The sequence below is a fragment of the Phragmites australis genome, chromosome 17 (assembly GCF_958298935.1).
Source record: "Phragmites australis chromosome 17, lpPhrAust1.1, whole genome shotgun sequence".
In the NCBI taxonomy this organism is placed as follows: Eukaryota; Viridiplantae; Streptophyta; class Magnoliopsida; order Poales; family Poaceae; genus Phragmites; species Phragmites australis.
Window position 1 is genome coordinate 27,766,163 of NC_084937.1, and position 19,042 is coordinate 27,785,204.

Sequence of the window (19,042 nt, forward strand, 5' to 3'; positions counted from 1 at the left end):
GTTATAAAAGTACCATTTTTTAGAGAATTTTAGTTTAAATTATACACATGATTTTTAAGTGAATCTAATTAAAATGGGTTGCACATGGATTATGAAACATGTAAAAAAAATTAAGATTTTTGAAGAAACAAAAGACTATTATTTTGAACAGAGTAGATGAGAACAGAAAATTGAGCGCTGAGTATTGTTCATCACTTGAACAGTACCTACCCGCCTCTCAGTTAGCTTAGAGGGCGGTAAGGGCTGTGTTTGTCACCGTGACATCCTTACTGCTCTCTCAAGTGGGCTGCAGCCTTTTGAGATGGTGGTAGTTGTTTATTTCTGTAAAAATTTTCAATCAGGAACTATTTATTTAATTTTTTAAGTTAGAAAATGTAAAAATAAAAAAAGCTCCCATCTGCTTGGCATGAGGGTGGCAAGTAGCCCAACGGGTTGCTTGGAATGGCCAGGTTTCCTCTCTTTTCTCCAGGGCGAACCATTTCTCCGGATTCGGGAGCTGCTTTGGTTTAGAGACCGCAAAAGGATGGCACACAATTTTCATTTTCTTCAGGAGAGCTGCGGCTTTTCTTAAGGGAAAAAACAACAGTATTTGTTGGATAGAGAGGCCATGCAATTCTCAAACTTGTAAAAAGTCATGATGATCTCTAGCTTAAACAACTCACCAAAACACGTACCAAAGGATTCACGAGAGACTTAGGAATGAACACTGGTTGGTTGGCTTAATATACCATCGAGCACCCTGCATACTAGGTTTTGAATTTGGACGCCGATATTCTTGTTACACTAAATGTTAGAGTTCCCCGTAAAAAAATAAAGAGAGCCAAGGGTGGGTTCGAATGATTGCGTGCCGAATTTTTTTTTGTATAAATAAAGTTTTCCATTTTCAAACTTTTACGTGCTTTTAATATATGCCTAATTTTGAGCACAAGAACTACACAGCGGCCCAGTGGGGACATATACACTTTCCAGTATACGGCTGTAAGACTTTTTGCAGGCTAGTGTATGCCTAACTTTAAGCATAAGATTTCCATAACAGCCCTGGGCTCATATCGTCTCCCACGTAATGTCCGCAAATTCCGATGACCTAGTCAACCTTACAATGATGCCGGCCTTCTTCGATCACCAGAACTTGAGATTTTGAAAACCAATTTTTTTTAAAAAAAATATGTCAAAAGCTCTGCCGTTCGCTTGAAGAGATAGACACTTGAGTTGGAGCCCAGAAAGACGTAGTGCTTTCTACGACAACCGGTACCAACCGAGCAACCATTCGGGCCCAAAGAAAGAACATACATATAGGCTACACATAATCTCGAACAGCAACAGTGAACTTCTGCAACGTTCTTACAGGAATGCTAAGGAAACCCGTCGTAGCATTCAACAAGCTGGTAGCCATTGCGACAGTGGAGTGGAGAACTTCTCCCACCACTAGAATCCGAAGGATTGGAAAACAAAATCTCACGTGCGTACCCAAAAAGCAACAGATCAAACCTGCTGGACCACGGACCAAATTCACAATCATCGACTTGAAACGCAGAGGGGAAGATCATAGGAACATACTCGGTTCGTCCAACTCGATCACCTTCCTTTAGAGAGATGCCCTTCTGAATGGGGATCAAGGTTTTGTTTTAGTGTCTGTTTGTTTTTTATTATGATTATAGATTCTATCTTTTAAAATTAGAATTTATAATAAACAGACCGGTTTTATAATTCAAAATCCACAATTTGAGGTCAGATTATACAATAATCTACAATGTAGGAAAATACTACTTCTATCCGATTATAACATATATTTACATATCATTACCATTACAAACATAACGTTTCACTTTACAACCTCGCCCACGGGCTTTGCCACCACACGGTCCGACTCCGGCATGGTCGCGTGCGGACTTTGCTTCGGCGGCTCCACCCCACACGATTGCCTTGCGTACCTGTCCTTCACCGCCGAGGACATTGCCGCAAGTGGCTACAGCGCCAGCCAATGCATGGGCCCCATTTCCTCCTCCCATCTTCTTCCTTCGATCCATCCCTGTCATCTCCTTACCCTAGAGCTCTAACCTTTCCATGTCTCCTTGGTGTACCTGGTCCGATCGCTTCAAGAAAAGAACGGATTTTGGTGTAGTATTGCAGTTGTTATTGCAGTTTTTATCCTCCTATAGGAGTTGAATTCTAGCTCTATTTCTTGGGGACGTCTTTCAGTGGGTTGTTTCGCTTTGGGTTTCAAAGCTTTTGTTCCTGTTTCTTGATTTGGAAGGCTCGGTTCTTGGTTTGATGGTGTCATGTGAGGAAGCCTAGATGCAATGATGGGTTCTTAAATCTAAGGTGAATCTTTGATCATCCCTTGTCCACCTATTTATTGGGCAATTGCGGCAGAATTTCCTTCGGATTTCCCAATTTTTGAGCTAAAATCCCCTTGTTCTCGATCCATTGCGCGCCATGGGTCTCTGCCGGCAAGTCAGTGATGGCCACGAAGCCAACGACGATGGAGGAACCACACGTAGCCAACGATGCAACGACCCCTCTCGCATGCCTCGAACGTCGAAGCAACCCAAGTTCTCTTTCTACCTGCCGAGCCCGCTCCCACTGTTGAGTTACAAGGTCTTACCGATGAACTTGAGCGTGGCGTCCATACCGATGCACGATGGGTTCAAGCGGTCGTTCCTGCCTTGGCACGGGCGGTGCTGTCTAGATGCTGCTAGTAGGGAGAAGCAACACAATAGTAGGTGGTGAAGCGGAATAGAGAGAGCGAGTTTGTGGGGAGGAGAGAGAGGAGAAGTGATTCTAATAATCTGTTATTATTTGTTTTAATTATACAATTCAGATTCTAACAATCCAGATTCTAGATTTTGAAAATCAAAATCTAATTTGATAGAATCACAATAAAAAATAAACAGACCATTATATAGACCTTTTATCTTGCACGGGTGATGCGAGATTGTTGCTGATTAATTTCACTTTGTTCACATGCAAGTAAATGAGTTGAAACGGAGCGTGAGCCACGGTCCTCAGAATAAGGCTTTTGACCGTCCGATGGCACAGGTCATACTAATCTAACGGTTGGGAAAAAACACATCCACACAACTGACATTTGCATCCAAAGAATAAAAAGACCCACCAGACTACCAGCGAGGCAAGCACATAACAGGCAGCACCCCCACAACAATTAAAGAGTGATCTCAACACTGACCTCAGCAGTGTTTCCTACCGGTACATAAATCTCTCCGCAATAAGGTCCTGATTGGTAGAGTATTTATAATCTATTTTTTTTTCAAAGTAATTATCTGAAGGGAGTGATTCTATGGTTGAAAATAATTTTCTAATAAATCTTTAAAATAAAATATATAGAGGAAGTGATTCTGTGTGAGAAATGAATTAAGAGAAACTGATTTTTTCAGCTCCTCAGCTTCCAGTTCATTTCAGAGAATCACACCCATAAATTCCACTCAGGAAGCTAAAAACTAAAAAATACAGTTTGACAGAACTTCCCCTTATTCCAACCAGAAAGCTAAGAACTCTGCTAAACAGACCTAAACTTTGCTGGGAGTATTGATTCCAACGCATCCTAAAAACATCTTAACTATAGCAATCAATTTTCACTATATCTAAGTACATCTAAGTGCATTAATTCAAGATTTTCTAATACATCTGACAGCATTAGTTAAAGATCTCAATGTATAATCTAACCAGCAGTGGAAAATGTTTCAATGACCCAAAATTGACAGCTCTAGTTTCCAGAAGCCCTCAATATTGTTTCATTTCCCCTTCTACATTTTCGAACTGTCATCATGTTCATGATCACTCAAGACTCAACATATAATATGTAAAAACATGTGTGCAGTGGGAAAAACAGCATCAGCATTCAACAAGATACGATGATCACACAATCAGTAAAAGAATGACTAATAATATAATATAATTGGCGAATTTTAAGGATCATACAACAGCCATAAGGCATCTCAAGGGAATATAGATCATGGCGGCAAGGCAACAAAAGAACAGTGAGCAGAGCCAGGAGAGGACTTGAGACTGACAAGAGGATCATTTCCTGATCTCCTCGCATGTTTGTGAAACATTTTTGCTGATTTTGATTCAAGAATACAGATGCTACAGTGATGCCACTAGTTATTCCCATCAACTGCCGACAATGGCCATAAGAGAGCGGTCATGCCTCCTTGTTGCCTGAGGTTGAAACTTCTGCGCTACACATAGGGCATACCTGCCAATAACCAGGGATGTTTTGTCAATTTTTGGGCCAACAGATAATGTTGTGTTTAGAAGTGCTCACATTATGCCGCAAACCAGATGGTACGCATAATATGAGTTACTTTGCAAGGTAAGGATTGACATGACACAATATGCCGATAGGGAATGCTGAAATAGGCTAACATTATATGTACAGCTACAGCCGATAGCTACTCTCTTTGCTCAGGCAGTAAGATAACAAGAGTCAAGCAGACCAATACCATCACACGAAACCTCTAACTTGACCTGAATACAGATTGTGTAGCAACTACAGAGTATAGCGGTTTCGCCAGTCGCCATGGATAAATAAAACTTGTTAATCTGTCAAGGGCACTAAGTTTCCAGTCAACGTATAGAGTATCACAACTGAGTACAGACCAATATTTGCTCACTAATAAAATAAAGAGAAAGCTGTTACAAACAATAATAGTGCTACTACTACTGACTGAATGCTTTTAGCACACTAATAAAAAGACGGAAATGTTTTGCCAGACTGGATTGATTTAAGGTTCCTGAACCATTCTTATATTTAAAAAGCATATGGAGTATTTACTAACATCCAAATGTACCCAAGATTAATGTAGTTGAAATTGAACAGATAAAACTATAGAAGTATTTTAACTAAACGTCATGCAAAACCTAGTTAATATATCCCTAGCTATGCATTGATGCATACCGGCTTCAAAGATTTGTGGACTTGCTAAATCTTTCGAATGTAGGGACTCTATCAAGAAAAATAATAGAATATTGTTCTTTCAAAAGTATGCATGTCTGGCCTGTTACTGGGTCCCACAATATCATTAGCATTCTATGCTTATCTGCAACTAATTTTTTTTCTTCCAAATGGTGAACAATGGTGCAAGGGTACAACAGACAACAGCTGCACAACTAGAATAACCAGCATGCCATCAATACATAAACCATGAGCATGCTGAATGGCCCATAGAATGATCTTGACTTTTCGCTCAAAAAGATGATCTAGAACCAATATCAAACATACTAATACAGCACCCCCACTCGTTGTGATGCAAACTCCCTTCAGGTGCATGCGTGTGTGACAGCCTGTGGGTCTTCACCACGGCGTTCAAGGAAGGACAAGTAGAAGTAAATTTTCTAGCCATTCAAATAAGTGGAACCTTAGAAGGGTCATCATACCTTATTTATCTGCAACCATTGGTTTATGCATTCAGGATGGTAGGAGTGCTTGCAGGGAAGTGCAATCAAAGATTCACCTTCCTCAAATTCCACACGGCAAATTACACATCTATCAACAATAATGATACATCAGGATTTCAATGAGTAGAATATAGATTATTGTAAAGCTAGAAAACTTCAATTATTTGCACATACTGCTCTGTGTTGCCATCCTGAACATCTTGTGTCTTGTATGTTACTGAAGGTAAAGAAGCAAGTGTATCAGCAGAGAGACCTCTGCTTTCTGTCCCAACTACTTCGCCCAATGCAACTAATTCCTGAATCAAGATGCAAACGGTTAGCATTTTATATCAACTTTGCATCTTCAAATGTAGGGCTTGGCAAATTAATGATAAGATAGAAAGAAATGTAACTTGCCTCGTAAGAGTACTCATCTGGATCAACCTCCTGCCATGCCTCCTGGGTTTTGATAAAAGCATAAAAAAGCGTAAGTTGTCTATTATTGATCATGGCGGCTGATTATAAACAAGTATGCAAGAAAGTAAGACCAATATGTGAACAACGATATAGATTCTCCATAGAAATTGCAGGGTTCGTTGGAGCTAATACGCCGATCCCTAGAGGAACAAGGGCAACAGTAGAACTTGACCAGTTGTCATGAAATTATGGGTTCTATGTTGCTTCTGGATTTTATTGCTAGAAGAACAGACAATTCAAGCCGATTAAGGAAAATCCAATCATAACTCAAACATTCAACTGGATAAGATCTCTTATTTAGGTTCTGAACTCCAAATATGAACAGCGTCACGAAAACATGCTTATCATTTGAAGATGAAACCAATCAAGAAAGAAGTTGCAGATCTATCTGAATAACGATGAATCCAGGTTAAATTTTGGAAGAACAAAGGTATCCTCAGGAAGGAACTTGGTGCACTTATGACAGCACTTTAAATGATAACTTCCGATAAGTCATCGGCCTAGTATGATTCCTTTTACCATCAATATAGCTGCCATTTTCATCGCAACATTATTTTGTTTTAGGTTAGAAATAAAATTAAACAAGCATAGCATCAAGTAAGTGAGTATTCCCTTCAGTAAACACAAAAGGCGATACCCTAGAATATGTGCGATCAAACGGCATCAATTTGGACCAAAAAACGGTCGTGTTTCAGATAGGAAAGAATGTTGACAATCTATCCAAGGAAAGTATTATGATATTTATAAAGTACAGAGTCGAAATTATTTTCACTGATTCAATACATTATGGCGCCAATCATGCTCACTCCTTTATGAAATAACTACATCTGTCTTTGTATTAACCAAAGAAGAAGCAATCACGAGTTTACATGCATAAAATATGAAAAGTAGAGAAGACAATACAAGCATTTTGTTTCCCAAGGTCAATCATTACAAACTCAAGTGATTCTCACTTCCAAACAAATGTAAAGTTCATCAAAGATAAGAGATGAATCACAACCTGTGGATCATTAACATGCTCCTCATGCTCCACATCCACTGCTCGCCCTGCAAAAGAAAATAAAAATTGTAAACCAGTAACCATCTAAAATGCGAACTAAACTGGGGGAAAGCCTCGTTTGTACTCACAATCGCTGAGACCAGCGAGAGCCATGAGCCGGGCAGCTACCTCACGCTCCTCAGCATCCTGCAGCGCACGAGCGTAAGCCTCATCGTCCTCAAACTCAGCAGGATCTAACTCTGGCTCTACTTCCTCATCCTCCTCAAAATCCTCCTCGTAGTCGCTCCCCTCGGCGCCCTCGGCACCCTCGCCCTCGCCGTCACCATCGCCCACCGGGTGCTCGTGGTGGTGGACGCGGAGGTGGTGCTCCAACTCCTCCTCCTCGCCCTCCTCGCCGTACTCGTAGCTCCCAGCCTCCGAGCTCCCGTAGTCGCTGCCCACGCCACCGCCTCCGTTCATCTGAAGCAACATGTACGCCCGCTCCTGCACCGATCCGAAGCACAGGTTAATCGCAGCGGTGAAGGAACCCTAGGAACGGCCGAGGGCCGCGAGATCTCGCCGTCGCTTGCCTGCTCTTGCAGGACGCGGGCGAGGGCGAGGTCGGCCTCTTCCTGGCTGAGGGCCGTGAACGGGCGCCGCGCCGCCTCAGCCGCGGCGTCGCCCTCGTGCCCGGCCTCGGTAGCCGCCGCCGCGGCTGCCAGAGGCGGGTTAGGGTTTGGCTCAGCGCTGGGCTTATCGGCGCCGCCGCCGCCGCCGCCGCTCCCCTTCGAATCTTCCATGGCGGCGACCGAGATTAGCCACGGGGCGAGACGAGAAAATGGATTACCAACTCGGGTTAAGCCCACTCGGGTTACGCGAAGGGAGGCGACGGGGAAATAATTAATGCCGCGTTTGTGTCAACTGATGACAGATTAGCCGCGGGGTTTCGGTTTAAACAGGGTGGTCCGGTCAAGCTAAGTCTCCGAACCGATTGCGTCTTGGTTAGGTGTTAGTCACTGAAACTGGGTCCCATTCTGTTTGGAGCCACCTGTCAGTTAGATGTGGGTAAGTACGGGGTGTGTTGCTGGGTGTAGGAGGTGCCGCTCCGTACACCGTCATCAAGGATGGGAACTGGTGGGGGCTCACCTACTCGATCTGTATAGGTGTGGACGTATGGTTACGTGACCGACGTGTGGGGCATAATGCGTATTTGGACCCACTTGTCATTGATACGGGCAACAGTTGCTTCCGAATTTTCGTTAGAAAAATGTCAAGTAGAATCTCGGACATTCCTGGTGCCTATTCCGTCTTCGTGATTCGTGCGGGACTCGTCAACGGTACTTTCATGATCCGTACTGCTGCAAACGAACTGCGGATACCATCTAGCATTTCTGTATAGGATTAAAATATCGTCAAAATTTTGCGAATATCAGTATTCTTAAAGGAGAATAAAATATTAATTTTAGAATTTTTCACTAATAGAGGAAAAAAATCAAAATCTTTAATAAAATTTTACAAGTTTCAGGCTTTTCATCAGTGAAAAAATTGTAAAATAAAATTAAAACCCTTGCTCCTGTTTGTGAAATTTTAACTTGTCGACATGCCGGTGAAGTGAAAACTCTAGTTAGGCCTTGGTTTGTGGTCATGATTCGTCAGACCGAGCATCTAGCTAGCGAGACGAACAAACAAGCATATCTCACGGCCAGTACCGGCGACGGGGTATTAGCGTTGGCGAGAAACACGAGGACGGGCCCTTGGTCAGGACCCATTGTATCTCCTGGAATGTCTATCCACCTCTACCTAATAGGTGCGCACCGACGAATGGTTTTTTTATCATCAACACTAAAAACAAGCAGTACTGTATAAACTCACATCATATTTAATATATGCTCACATTTACACACACCTAAACTTACCATCTATACACACATCTTACTAAGGAGATTCACTAAACCTACAACTATACAAATAATAGACACTATCATGCTTCCATTATAGTCCAAAGATACTCGAGAGTCTCAAAAAATTCATCTGAGAGACAGGACCTCTCACTCGAGAACAACGTCACACCATTCTCTCGACTCTTCCCCCTGCTACAGTCGCTCCAAGCGAAAAAGAGGCGACCTTCTCTCCGGCGTCGATTCGGCCGGCCCTCTCTCCTCCGACGGCCTTGCCGGCGTCGGAGGCGGAGGGCGGCCCGGCCATCGGCTTCTGGTAGTGTAGTTTTCTAGTTTTTTAGGTTAGTCTACGGCTTTCTCGGTGGTGTCGGCATGGACTCCATCGAGCTTTTGGATTCCCCACTTCATCTCCGGCGGATTCGGCGGAGACGTTGAGTTCCATGGGGCTGAGGTGAGGTGGATGCTCTACTGTGCCTCTGCGATTTGTCTGCGGGGCGCTTTTGTGCTTCCCTGCCTCTTCTTCGGCTGCGGCGGCGTCTGTGTCGGCGTTTGCCCCTACGAGTTGCAGTGGAGGCGGCCTATCCTCCGAGGCAGTTCTAGTGATGTTCTCTCTGGAGATGTCCTCGTGAGGTTGTGTCTTGCGATTGGGATGGAACTTTCTGTTACCCCCATGATCGCTTTTGGTTTCCGAGCCGGCCCTTTGGTCGTCGGCGTCGGCGTCCTCTTCTGCGTGGTCTGCTTGGGTGCTTCCTAGGCGTGCTACTGCAGACTCCTCTCTGGGCTGTTGTTGTTTGTTGATGATAGCGGCGCCAGTTCCTCTTCCCTCCTGCGCCTGGCAAGTCGGCGGCCGATGTCCGTTCAGTGGTCCAGATGCGTTGTGGTGTGTCCATGGCGTTGGTTCTTGCGGCTTTTACCAATGTTTGGAGCCCCTTGCCAGTGCAGCTGTGGAGCCGGTTCCGGTTCCGGTGTTCGAGTTTGGCGGCGGCAACCGGAGCAGTCGTCGTCGATGAAGGAGAAGACCCAAATGGACTTTGATGTTATTTTCCTTTTCTTTGGGTTCTTCGGTGTAACTTGGGGATATATTATGGTTTCTGTCTAATATATTTTCATCCCTTCGCAAAAAAAAAAAAAAAATCATCTGAGAATAAGAGCCGAGGGTCGAAGGCCCGACGCGGCGGCTCGCAACCACCGAGCTGAAAGCTTGTTCGCGCACACAGGGAGGGGACGAGGAATTCCAGGAGCCGGCGCGCTGGGCAGTCGCCCTCCAGCTGGGCCGGCCCAGCCGCGCCGCGCCCTGGTATCTCCGCTCTCTGCTGCGGCAGGGAACGTGGCAGGATCCGCGGCCCTCGGTGCCCTATCCGTGGGCCGATAAGGCGCGGGGGCGGCCAGACAAAGCCGTGGCCGCGCACTCCCGCACGGGTCGCTGTCCCTCGCCTACCCCGCCCCTTCCCCCGTCCGGTGGCTGCGGCTGCGCGCATCATCAGAGGACGGTGGGTGGGGAACACCAGCCTCGAGCCTCGCCTCACCCCACTCACCAACCGCAGCAGCTCGACAGAGAATGGCGGCGCCGTCGTACCTCGCGTCCTCTCAGCTCCCCCGCCTCGCTGACCTCCGCCGCGCCGCGGCGGCCGCTCCCGCCGCGCCGCAGCAGCTCCGCCTCGCCTGCTCGCGCCGCCGCGCCCAGCGCGTCGTCGCCATGGCCGGATCCGGCAAGGTGCGCCGCCGCTTCCCTTTTTTCTTTATATCCACTTGCCTCCCGTGGTTTCTGCTGCCCATGCTTACGTTTCCTTCTCCTTTGCAGTTCTTCGTGGGGGGTAACTGGAAGTGCGTAAGTGCTCGCTCTCTGCTTCAGCTTTACGTGCCTTGGGGTTGTCAGTATTGATGAGCAGTAGGGTGCTCAGTGGAGATGATGCAGTAACTATATGATCTTTTGGTCGTTGCTGCATTGCGGTTGCCGCCTTGGGCATTCCAATGGAACTGGGATGAGATTTGTCGTCATCCATACATCGTGATCTACTACGTAGCTGGTCGTTTGCTGGAAATAGAATCGCTTGTGTGCTGCCTAGTTTAGCTTGGCCTACCAAAAACATTTTGTTGGGTATATAAAAAAGGTTTCTTAGATTTTGCATCTTTCGTTTTCTGTCCGTAGGAAACTTCGTTTGGTCTAATTTCATTAAACTGAGATTTTGGAACATCTAAGTTGAGGAGCCAGGGAATGTTACAGTTCTTGGTGTCACGACCCACGAGGATAAAGAAGCCACGGCGCTTTCTTGATCCTGTTTGCTAAGCTTGGAGAGGCCTAGAGGGAGGGGAGGGATCCGAGGGAATGTAGAAAAATGATGGATGCTCGGGGTCTACAAGTTTCATCAGTCCAAAATAAAGCTTGAAATTTGGAGGTTCATTTTTTTAAGGTCATCTTTAGACTAGCTAACTGAGGACTCAATTTTTTTTTGGAGAACCATCATATTTCATATGTGCAGCTTCTTCACTTAGAGTGCTAATGCTAACAATATTAAGTTATAACCTTTACTTTTTTGGTCAGACATCTCAGAATTTCTGGTGTTGATGTCTGTATTTTTTGTCTCCCTTCTTTTCCCTCGCTTCAGAATGGAACAAAGGACTCCATTAGCAAGCTTGTCTCTGACTTGAATGCCGCTACACTCGAATCTGATGTAGGTAAGCCTAATTGTTTCATCTTCACATATCCTAACCTTCCTCTCTATACGATGCGCACATTTGATTCATGCATTTGAATGGTATATCTAATGTTTCCCTGTTGCACATAGGTTCCTCGTAATCTTCCTTTCTATAGTATTTGTGTTTTTTTACTGCTATCGCTTATTTGCTTCATGTGCTGTACAGACTACAATGGTATCAATCCAATGCTAATTCCAACATGTTTGGATCTTCTGCTCAAGTTTTTTAGGAAAAAAACAGTAGGGAAGGCCCCTACTGTGAGCAAAGATATATCTATATTGTCAAGATGATTCTTTAGAAAATTCTATGTAACTTTACTGCTTTTTTTCGCTTAATACATCATGCATACTAAGGTGTGGAGTTATGGCAATACTGCAGATGTTGTGGTAGCACCTCCGTTCATTTATATCGATCAGGTCAAGAATTCACTGACTGATCGCATTGAGATATCTGCTCAGAACGTGTGGATTGGAAAAGGAGGAGCCTACACTGGAGAGATCAGGTTGGTACTGGTTCACTGGGAGCTAAAATTTATTGCCCTTTTCTTTTCTTAGTATATGCATGTAGATTGCAACTATTTGTACAGTGATGATAACAAAAGCAGCATTATGTGTTGTTTGCTTTATTACATGAACTTTGTATGGTAGGTAATGAAGGATTAGAAATTTAACTTTTTACTTCTGGCTTTGCTAATTGAATTTTACTTTTCCCTTAAAAAACTCCAGTGCAGAACAATTGGTGGACATCGGCTGTCAATGGGTTATTCTTGGGCACTCAGAGCGTAGACATATTATTGGTGAAAATGATGAGGTAATTATTATATGCGGCATATGCTACTTGATCGGTACTTCTCTTGCTGATGCCGCAATATTCTGGGTTTGCCTTTGAGATGCATGATTGTTGTTGCCATGCAGAAACATAGTTTCAGATTGTACTATAAAAAGTTGTTCCAATGCAGTTTATTGGGAAGAAGGCTGCATATGCATTGAGCCAAAATGTTAAGGTTATTGCTTGCATAGGAGAGCTGTTGGAAGAGAGGGAAGCTGGGAAAACTTTTGATGTATGTTTTAAGCAGATGAAGGCTTTTGCAGGTGAAATTTCTTCATCTTGAGTAAATTATTTTATGGGCATTCTTGAGAAGAAATCATACATCACTGATTTTTGTTGAGGAGCTGATGTATATGCAACATGTATCTGCTTTCAGATAGTATTTCAAACTGGGCCGATGTTGTAATTGCATATGAGCCTGTTTGGGCTATTGGAACCGGAAAAGTTGCTACTCCTGAGCAAGCCCAGGAAGTTCATGCTGCTGTACGCGATTGGTTGAAAACCAACGCATCTCCTGATGTTGCTTCTAGCATTCGAATAATTTACGGAGGTTAGTTTCTCATGTCATTCGCTATATCAGGATCAATTTGTTTCTCTGCTTTCTTTCCTACTAATGGAATTTATGATTAAATTGAACTTAGGAACCGTGATTTACTAATTTAGTATGAGAGATAGTAACTCCTAAAGCTAAAATTTCTCTACAGATGTCTGTTGTATTTTATTTCAGTGCTGTTATGGGGTGTTTTAACATGACTTACTGACTCTATGATATGACCATCTATCTTATGCTTCTGTTGCAGGTTCAGTAAATGCAGCCAATTGTGCAGAGCTAGCAAAGAAAGAAGATATTGATGGCTTCCTTGTTGGTGGTGCCTCTTTGAAGGTATGAGAAATTGGTAGAAGATCTTGAAACATAATCTCCTGTGTTCTGTAACTTCTGTCATTAGTTGCTGCTACTAGTAGTTATTAAACTTATCTGCCTGTGGCGTTCTTGTGTGTTTGTTCGCTGGTGTTTAATAGGACTATGCATATTGATTTCTCCACTTCATATGGAGCATATTGGTTATAAAACCCTTAATAAGCAGTAAAATTTTTGAATAATGAATGCAGCTTCTATATCGTCTCTGATCTGCCAAGTGCTAACCGATATCTTCGTGCTTTCAGGGTCTGGATTTTGCCACCATTATCAACTCAGTGACTTCCAAGAAAGTTGCAGCCTGATGCACCCTGTTAGAAATAAGTGATCAGAGAGGCAGTTCGGCTGCCATACCATAAAAGCCCGATGCACCTTCTGGTTTTTCTGAGTTGTAGCACGACAAAAATAATAATGCAATATGTTACCCATCTTTTTTTCTCGTAGACCTTTTTTTACGTGACGGGAGTTCAGTTGTACCTTAGCGAGTGATCAGTGTAGTATTATGATCTCAAAATCGAAAGTCAATAAATCAACGCCGTGGTTATTGGTCGAGGAGCTGCCAATATATGTGCAAAATTTTACAGAACCCGCCTGAGATTCTTTGTATTCACTGTATTAAAAAGGAAAGAGGAGCTGCTGAAGTGTAAAATGAAGTCTTGATAATAAGAACTGACATAATCAGCATGACCACTGCCAATGTTCCGCCTTGGTAAAGATCATCATAGTAGAATGAAAAGAAGCAGCACAATTGCAGGAGGAAACAATTCCGAAAACATCAATCCGCCTGGATAAACAACGCGGCGTTTCTAGAATCTAGAATGAACGTTCCCGTCCTCTAGCCTGCGGATCGACTGCTGTTTGCCTTCTTGCTGGCACTCCACGGCTCCACAGAGGTGGAGGGGACCCTGGAGCGTGTTGCGCGGCTCGCTACACGGACAGCCACGCGACCGACCACGCCATGGGCGGCTTCGGCAACCCCAGTACCCCGTCCGCGCACGGACAACCAGGCTACCGACCACGCCATGGACGGCTTCGGCAACCCCAGTACCCCGTCCGCACGGCAAGCAAATTATGTAAGACCGGGTTTCATATGTAGATCATTGTCTCTATATAACATATTTTTTATCATATCTATATATACATACGTGAGCCATTGGATAAAAATGTATGGTATAGATAAAAGTGTAACGAAGATCTTTCTATTATATATCTCACATAATTTGCTTTTATCCACGTGTGCCTAATGTGACATGTGAGGGTAGCTCCAACAGCGCACGCAAAATGCTGCCGCATCCATGTGTCAGTTTGTTTTGCTGGTCACCGCTCGCAGCATCGGATACCGTTTTCAGTGCTACAGTGTTACAGCCGTGACACTCTAGCAACTAGAGAACGGTAAATTTGTCGATTGTTTTAAGATCCACAATACTGTTTATAATATATGACTTTGTTTTGAAGAGAAGAAATGAGTAATAGAAGATAGAAAATATGGTAGGTGTTTAAGATGAAAAAAATAAAAAATACTATAATAATATTAGAAGATACTATAATAATATTATAAAAAATAAATTTTTAAAATATCTACTGCAGATAGTCGACTGCTAAGCCCACCCGAGGCCCCCGCTGGAGCACAAGCCGCAAGTGCGCCGTCCACTCGTGCGCCGAACCCAGCGCGGACGGGCGCGAGTCCGCCAGCCATGCATGCATGACCCGCGGCATGATCGCCGGCTGTTGAACCTTCCCATTGGCTGTTGCTGATAATGCTACGTGAGCCGAAGCTTTCTTCCAAGGTTCCCACGTCTCCACTCGCACAGCGTTTGTACAAAGTCTGAATGAAGATGGACACGATCCTGATTTCTTCAGAAGATTAATAGAGGGTGCAGAATGCAGATCAGTTCCGCAAAATCTAGCGCTTGTCCAGAACTTGGTTGCTATCTACATTTGGCCCCAGGGAGCACCCCAAAATGACAACTTGGTTATCCCACAATTCCTCAGGAGGTAGGTAATGTACGGAACTTCACATCTCTGGAAAGAAATTCGATCTGATGGCTTAGCTTCTGCATTCAGGACAACTTTGTTCGCATAGGTACATTCAGATAAAGTTAACGCGGCGGCGACACATTGCCCGGCAGTCACAATCAGGGACAACATCACTCCTCTTTGACAAATCTAATTCCCACTTATGTAACAAAACAAAACAAAAAGAGAGAACTTCCTAAGGTGTGCTGAGATTCTTCAGGTCTTCCTCCTTGGCATAGGTGTTTGGAATGAGCCTTGAAGCATAGGAATACAGATCCTTGTACGAATTTCTGATGGTGCCTTCTGCCACGCCAGTAGCCAAGGAAATATCTGCAACAGAATCAGTGTTATCAGTATTATCACCAATGTGTCGGTCACAAGGAGAAGAGATATTGGGGCAGCGTTTCAAACCTTTAAGTGGCTTCTTGTCCTCTGAGAGTTGGGTTATCATATAAATGACAGCCGCTGCTATTGAGATAGGGCTCCTCCTGCACAGCAAGTTGAAAGGAAGTGTCAGCATATATTTTCTTCGGTCAAGAATGTGAACTACAGTGACCAATTAGGAACGCTCATGTCTAGGAGTTAAAGGCTGGCGTTGTGTCCTTTCCCAATGCAACATAAACACTAAAGTTGCATCCACGGCTTACAGCAAATTTATTTGTTGTCGCCTGTTGTGTATAAAACTATAAATCAAATTAGCTATCTATGCAATTCATTTATCTGGATAGTTCCTCTAATGGTCATTTGGGCCGCTTGCCTAAAAGGCTAGAAGGCTAAAACTGATCCGCACATGAATATAAGCATCAGTAATTCAAAGGCCGCAACCAGACAAAACCAACAACATTGAAGCTAAACAGACAAAATGTTCATGTCACAGAATGCCCTTGCCACGAATCAACAGAAATAGATAAGGACCAGCCTGTACAGAGTCCAAAATGCCAAACCTTATATCAAGCTCCTCTGAGCGCTGAACTGCCTCCTGGGCTGCTTTAACAGCTTGATTGTTCATCCCAAGAGTTGAACAGAAACGTCTCTGCAGTATTTGTTAGTTTATACGCTAAGTTCAGCAGTTAAAAAATTACCAGCTTTGCCAATGAAACCAAAGCTAAAACATAATTGAAACCAACAAACCAGGAAATCTCCAGCATGGATGGTTCCCATCTCCATAGATTGACCCATCTCAACTTCCAGTTGCTTCACTATAAATTCTTTTGCTCGGCCAATTTCCTTCTTTGTAGCGCCATTGGCAACTGAACATATTTCTGCAACAACCCAACACACACACACACACACACAAAGAGGAATGGCATCAGATGCATGCATGGAAATGACTCTACAGAAAGTTCGAAGTTTCTCAGAACACCATGACCTTTTACAGTTCTAGGCCTATCTTCTTGTCTACAAGCAATATACAGACAAGCAGCTAATATGGCATCTTGATTTCTTCCCCTGATAGACTTGAGATCTTCCACCTTCTTATAGATTTCATTGGCTCGGTCCTTTGAGAAAAGAAGAAGAAAAATAACACATTCACTAGAAAGCAGAGATGAACCAGTATTATGTTAATGTTACTGTATGGAACATTTGACCTAGCAATGAACCTTGACAATAAGGACCTGGACTTACATTGCGCAAATACACCAGCTATTCAGAAAAATGCTATCTAACTACTCCCTCCGATTCAAAATGTATGTCGTTTTAGGATTCCTACCAGTCAAACCTTTTTTAACTTTTGCCATTAATATATAAAGAATTACGTGGATTGACAGCGTAAGATGGATGTTACTAGATTCATCATGAAAAACACTTTCATAATATTTAATCATCTTTATTTGAAATGTCATATTTTCATGGAAATTGCTAGTCAAAGTGTCACCTTGTAGACGTGTCGATGTCCTAAACGTCATACATTTTGAATCGGAGGGAGTATCTTCGATAGAATGAAAAGGTTACAGTACATAACATGGACTCCAACTCCTTTTAGAATATATGCTAGGCCAAAAGTTCATAAAATACCCTACAAGCAACTTGACTAACTTCATATATTGTTTTGGAGTGAGCATACGAAACTGAGATCGTACTAAGTTTCAGTATATTTAGGACAGGTCATTTTAGGACAAGCCTTGATCTATGATCAGACGCCAATTTAACACACTTAACCAAACGATGAATCACAGCTACTACTAGCAAGCAAGTAAAACTAATTAACGATAGTAGATATTTAGGTAGTCAATTCAATATAATGGATAATGATCGTCGGATTCTGTACCTTGATAGTAGCCACAAGACCCAGCCTGCAGAAGTAATACTCATATTAGCATATTAACAAAATCCAGATATATGGAGGTAAAGGTCTAAACTTATTCAGTAGTGAATTGAAGTACTCGTCAACATGCTTTGAGCAGTGTTCATCTATTCTTTCGAGTCAGATATATGTTGCAATAATTTTTATTGTATAAATTTCCTATTCTATACCCAGTGGTAAAACAGGGGGCTTTCACAACTGCACTTGCCTTGTCATAAAATGATCCTTCACCAGGCTATCAGCTGCTAGGTACCTAAATGGCTAAATCACATGCCTCAAACAACTCAGAGTAGCATAGTCATCTAGAGGTGTTACGAGCCCATCTTATCAATTGTGAGAGAACCTATTGCATGCCCAAATAAAAACCTAACCTTTCATAGTTCCTGATGGGATAAATCATATTAGTTTGATTTCTCCGTATATAAAAGGTGGATGTTCCCCCAGATCCAAGCGAAAACCACCCAACAATTAATCTGCCACAACATAGCACAACCCTAGTCTTCACAGAGCAATCAGACGTTCTAAATCTAGCCCAAAATTACCCTGAAATCCCCATCACACTCCTCTTGAGGTCTAAATCGATCCCCTCAAATCCGAATCAGGGAGCGCCACACGCACACACGATCAATCCCACATCTCTGAGAAATCAGCAAAAAGCACGGGCACCACCTCGCACTTTGATGAAATCGAATCGAACGTGTAAACATAGGATGATTGCGGCGGAGAGATGACAGAGGAAGGGAGGGGTACCTGTCAGCCATGTTGGCGATGGTGCGGAAGGCGAGGATGAGGGATCGGTCAGGGTTGGAGCCGCGGTTCTGCCACCTGCCCAGGGACGAGGAGAGGAAGTCGCCCTGCGCGCCGTTGGGCTTGGCGATGACGGTGGAGAGGCCGCCGTCCGTGAGGAGCGGGTTGGAGGGGCCTCCGACACGGACGGGGTCGTTGTCGTTGGACTCGTTGGCGAAGGTGCGCCACTCGGAGGTCTCGTCGACGGAGTGCGCCTCGAGGACGAGGCCGCACTCGGTGCACATGGTGTCCCCTGCCGAGTGGTCGAACGCCACCTCCGTCTGCTTCTTGCAGTCCGGGCAGAACGAGTCGCTCATCTCGCCCGACCGCCGCCTCTTCCACCTCCTCCCGCGCCCCTGCTGTGCTGTGCTTCGAGAAGGGGGCGAGGCCTGGCGATTTGGGGGTGGGGGAGGGAGCACGGGAGGAGGCAGGGGGGATCGGGGAGAGAGAGAGAGAGAGAGAGAGGGACGGGAGGAGAGAGGAGTTTGCGTTCGGCTTTTATGAGTTCGGCGAGAGTTCCGTGTTTGGTCTGCGCCGGTTTCCGTTTGGTTGGGTCGGGTCGGGTCGGGGGCGGCTGCTGTTGCGATGGCGTGGCGTACGGGCGTGCGGTGCTTAGGGTTTTTTTACCGTAAATAAAATTTACAGAAATACTGGATACAATTCAAATAAATTTAAATAAAATTCGAACAAAAAACTGGTAAATATGGTAAACTTTTTATCGGGTCTAGTGGTGCTTGGGATTT

General features: G+C 44.1%; 3 protein-coding genes across 4 annotated transcripts; 1 reads left to right on the plus strand and 2 right to left on the minus strand.

The window, feature by feature from the left end:
• Positions 1 to 3,888: 3,888 nt before the first annotated feature.
• LOC133897501 (E3 ubiquitin ligase BIG BROTHER-related-like) lies at positions 3,889 to 7,766 on the minus strand. The gene is made up of 7 exons (XM_062338254.1): positions 7,444 to 7,766; positions 7,003 to 7,357; positions 6,875 to 6,921; positions 5,815 to 5,856; positions 5,593 to 5,714; positions 5,398 to 5,506; positions 3,889 to 4,216 (listed from the first exon to the last, which is right to left on the minus strand). Exons 1-7 carry the CDS (start codon positions 7,651 to 7,653, stop codon positions 4,163 to 4,165), a joined length of 939 nt encoding a protein of 312 aa, XP_062194238.1. The 5' UTR covers positions 7,654 to 7,766; the 3' UTR covers positions 3,889 to 4,162.
• Positions 7,767 to 10,112: 2,346 nt separating this feature from the next.
• LOC133897265 (triosephosphate isomerase, chloroplastic-like) lies at positions 10,113 to 13,755 on the plus strand. The gene is made up of 9 exons (XM_062337920.1): positions 10,113 to 10,465; positions 10,553 to 10,579; positions 11,358 to 11,427; positions 11,827 to 11,950; positions 12,174 to 12,258; positions 12,407 to 12,539; positions 12,653 to 12,826; positions 13,077 to 13,159; positions 13,441 to 13,755. The coding sequence occupies exons 1-9, from the start codon at positions 10,310 to 10,312 to the stop codon at positions 13,495 to 13,497; spliced, it is 909 nt and encodes a 302-aa protein (XP_062193904.1). The 5' UTR covers positions 10,113 to 10,309; the 3' UTR covers positions 13,498 to 13,755.
• A 1,460-nt stretch (positions 13,756 to 15,215) lies between these two features.
• Positions 15,216 to 18,758, minus strand: LOC133897333 (transcription initiation factor IIB-like). 2 transcript variants are annotated; one of them, XM_062338031.1, is made up of 7 exons: positions 18,264 to 18,757; positions 17,478 to 17,502; positions 16,578 to 16,707; positions 16,340 to 16,470; positions 16,153 to 16,241; positions 15,620 to 15,696; positions 15,216 to 15,538 (listed from the first exon to the last, which is right to left on the minus strand). In XM_062338031.1, the coding sequence occupies exons 1-7, from the start codon at positions 18,614 to 18,616 to the stop codon at positions 15,405 to 15,407; spliced, it is 939 nt and encodes a 312-aa protein (XP_062194015.1). In that variant the 5' UTR covers positions 18,617 to 18,757; the 3' UTR covers positions 15,216 to 15,404. The 2 variants fall into 2 exon arrangements, with proteins under 2 accessions (XP_062194015.1, XP_062194014.1); XM_062338030.1 differs by having other exon boundaries at positions 15,216 to 15,696; positions 18,264 to 18,758.
• Between the last annotated feature and the right edge of the window lie 284 nt (positions 18,759 to 19,042).

Excerpts from the sequence above, each read along its gene's own strand:
- LOC133897501 (XM_062338254.1), bottom strand. The coding sequence starts at position 7,653 with ATGGAAGATTCGAAGGGGAGCGGCGGCGGCGGCGGCGGCGCCGATAAG. Across the intron at positions 7,358-7,443 it reads CCCGCGTCCTGCAAGAGCAG|GAGCGGGCGTACATGTTGCT; the intron begins GCAAGCGACGGC and ends GGATCGGTGCAG. Across the intron at positions 5,857-6,874 it reads AGCATGTTAATGATCCACAG|GAGGCATGGCAGGAGGTTGA; the intron begins GTTGTGATTCAT and ends ATCAAAACCCAG.
- LOC133897265 (XM_062337920.1), top strand. The coding sequence starts at position 10,310 with ATGGCGGCGCCGTCGTACCTCGCGTCCTCTCAGCTCCCCCGCCTCGCT. Across the intron at positions 11,428-11,826 it reads TACACTCGAATCTGATGTAG|ATGTTGTGGTAGCACCTCCG; the intron begins GTAAGCCTAATT and ends GCAATACTGCAG. Across the intron at positions 12,259-12,406 it reads TTATTGGTGAAAATGATGAG|TTTATTGGGAAGAAGGCTGC; the intron begins GTAATTATTATA and ends GTTCCAATGCAG.
- LOC133897333 (XM_062338030.1), bottom strand. The coding sequence starts at position 18,616 with ATGAGCGACTCGTTCTGCCCGGACTGCAAGAAGCAGACGGAGGTGGCG. Across the intron at positions 16,471-16,577 it reads TAGGCCTAGAACTGTAAAAG|AAATATGTTCAGTTGCCAAT; the intron begins GTCATGGTGTTC and ends GGGTTGTTGCAG. Across the intron at positions 16,242-16,339 it reads TCCATGCTGGAGATTTCCTG|AGACGTTTCTGTTCAACTCT; the intron begins GTTTGTTGGTTT and ends CAAATACTGCAG.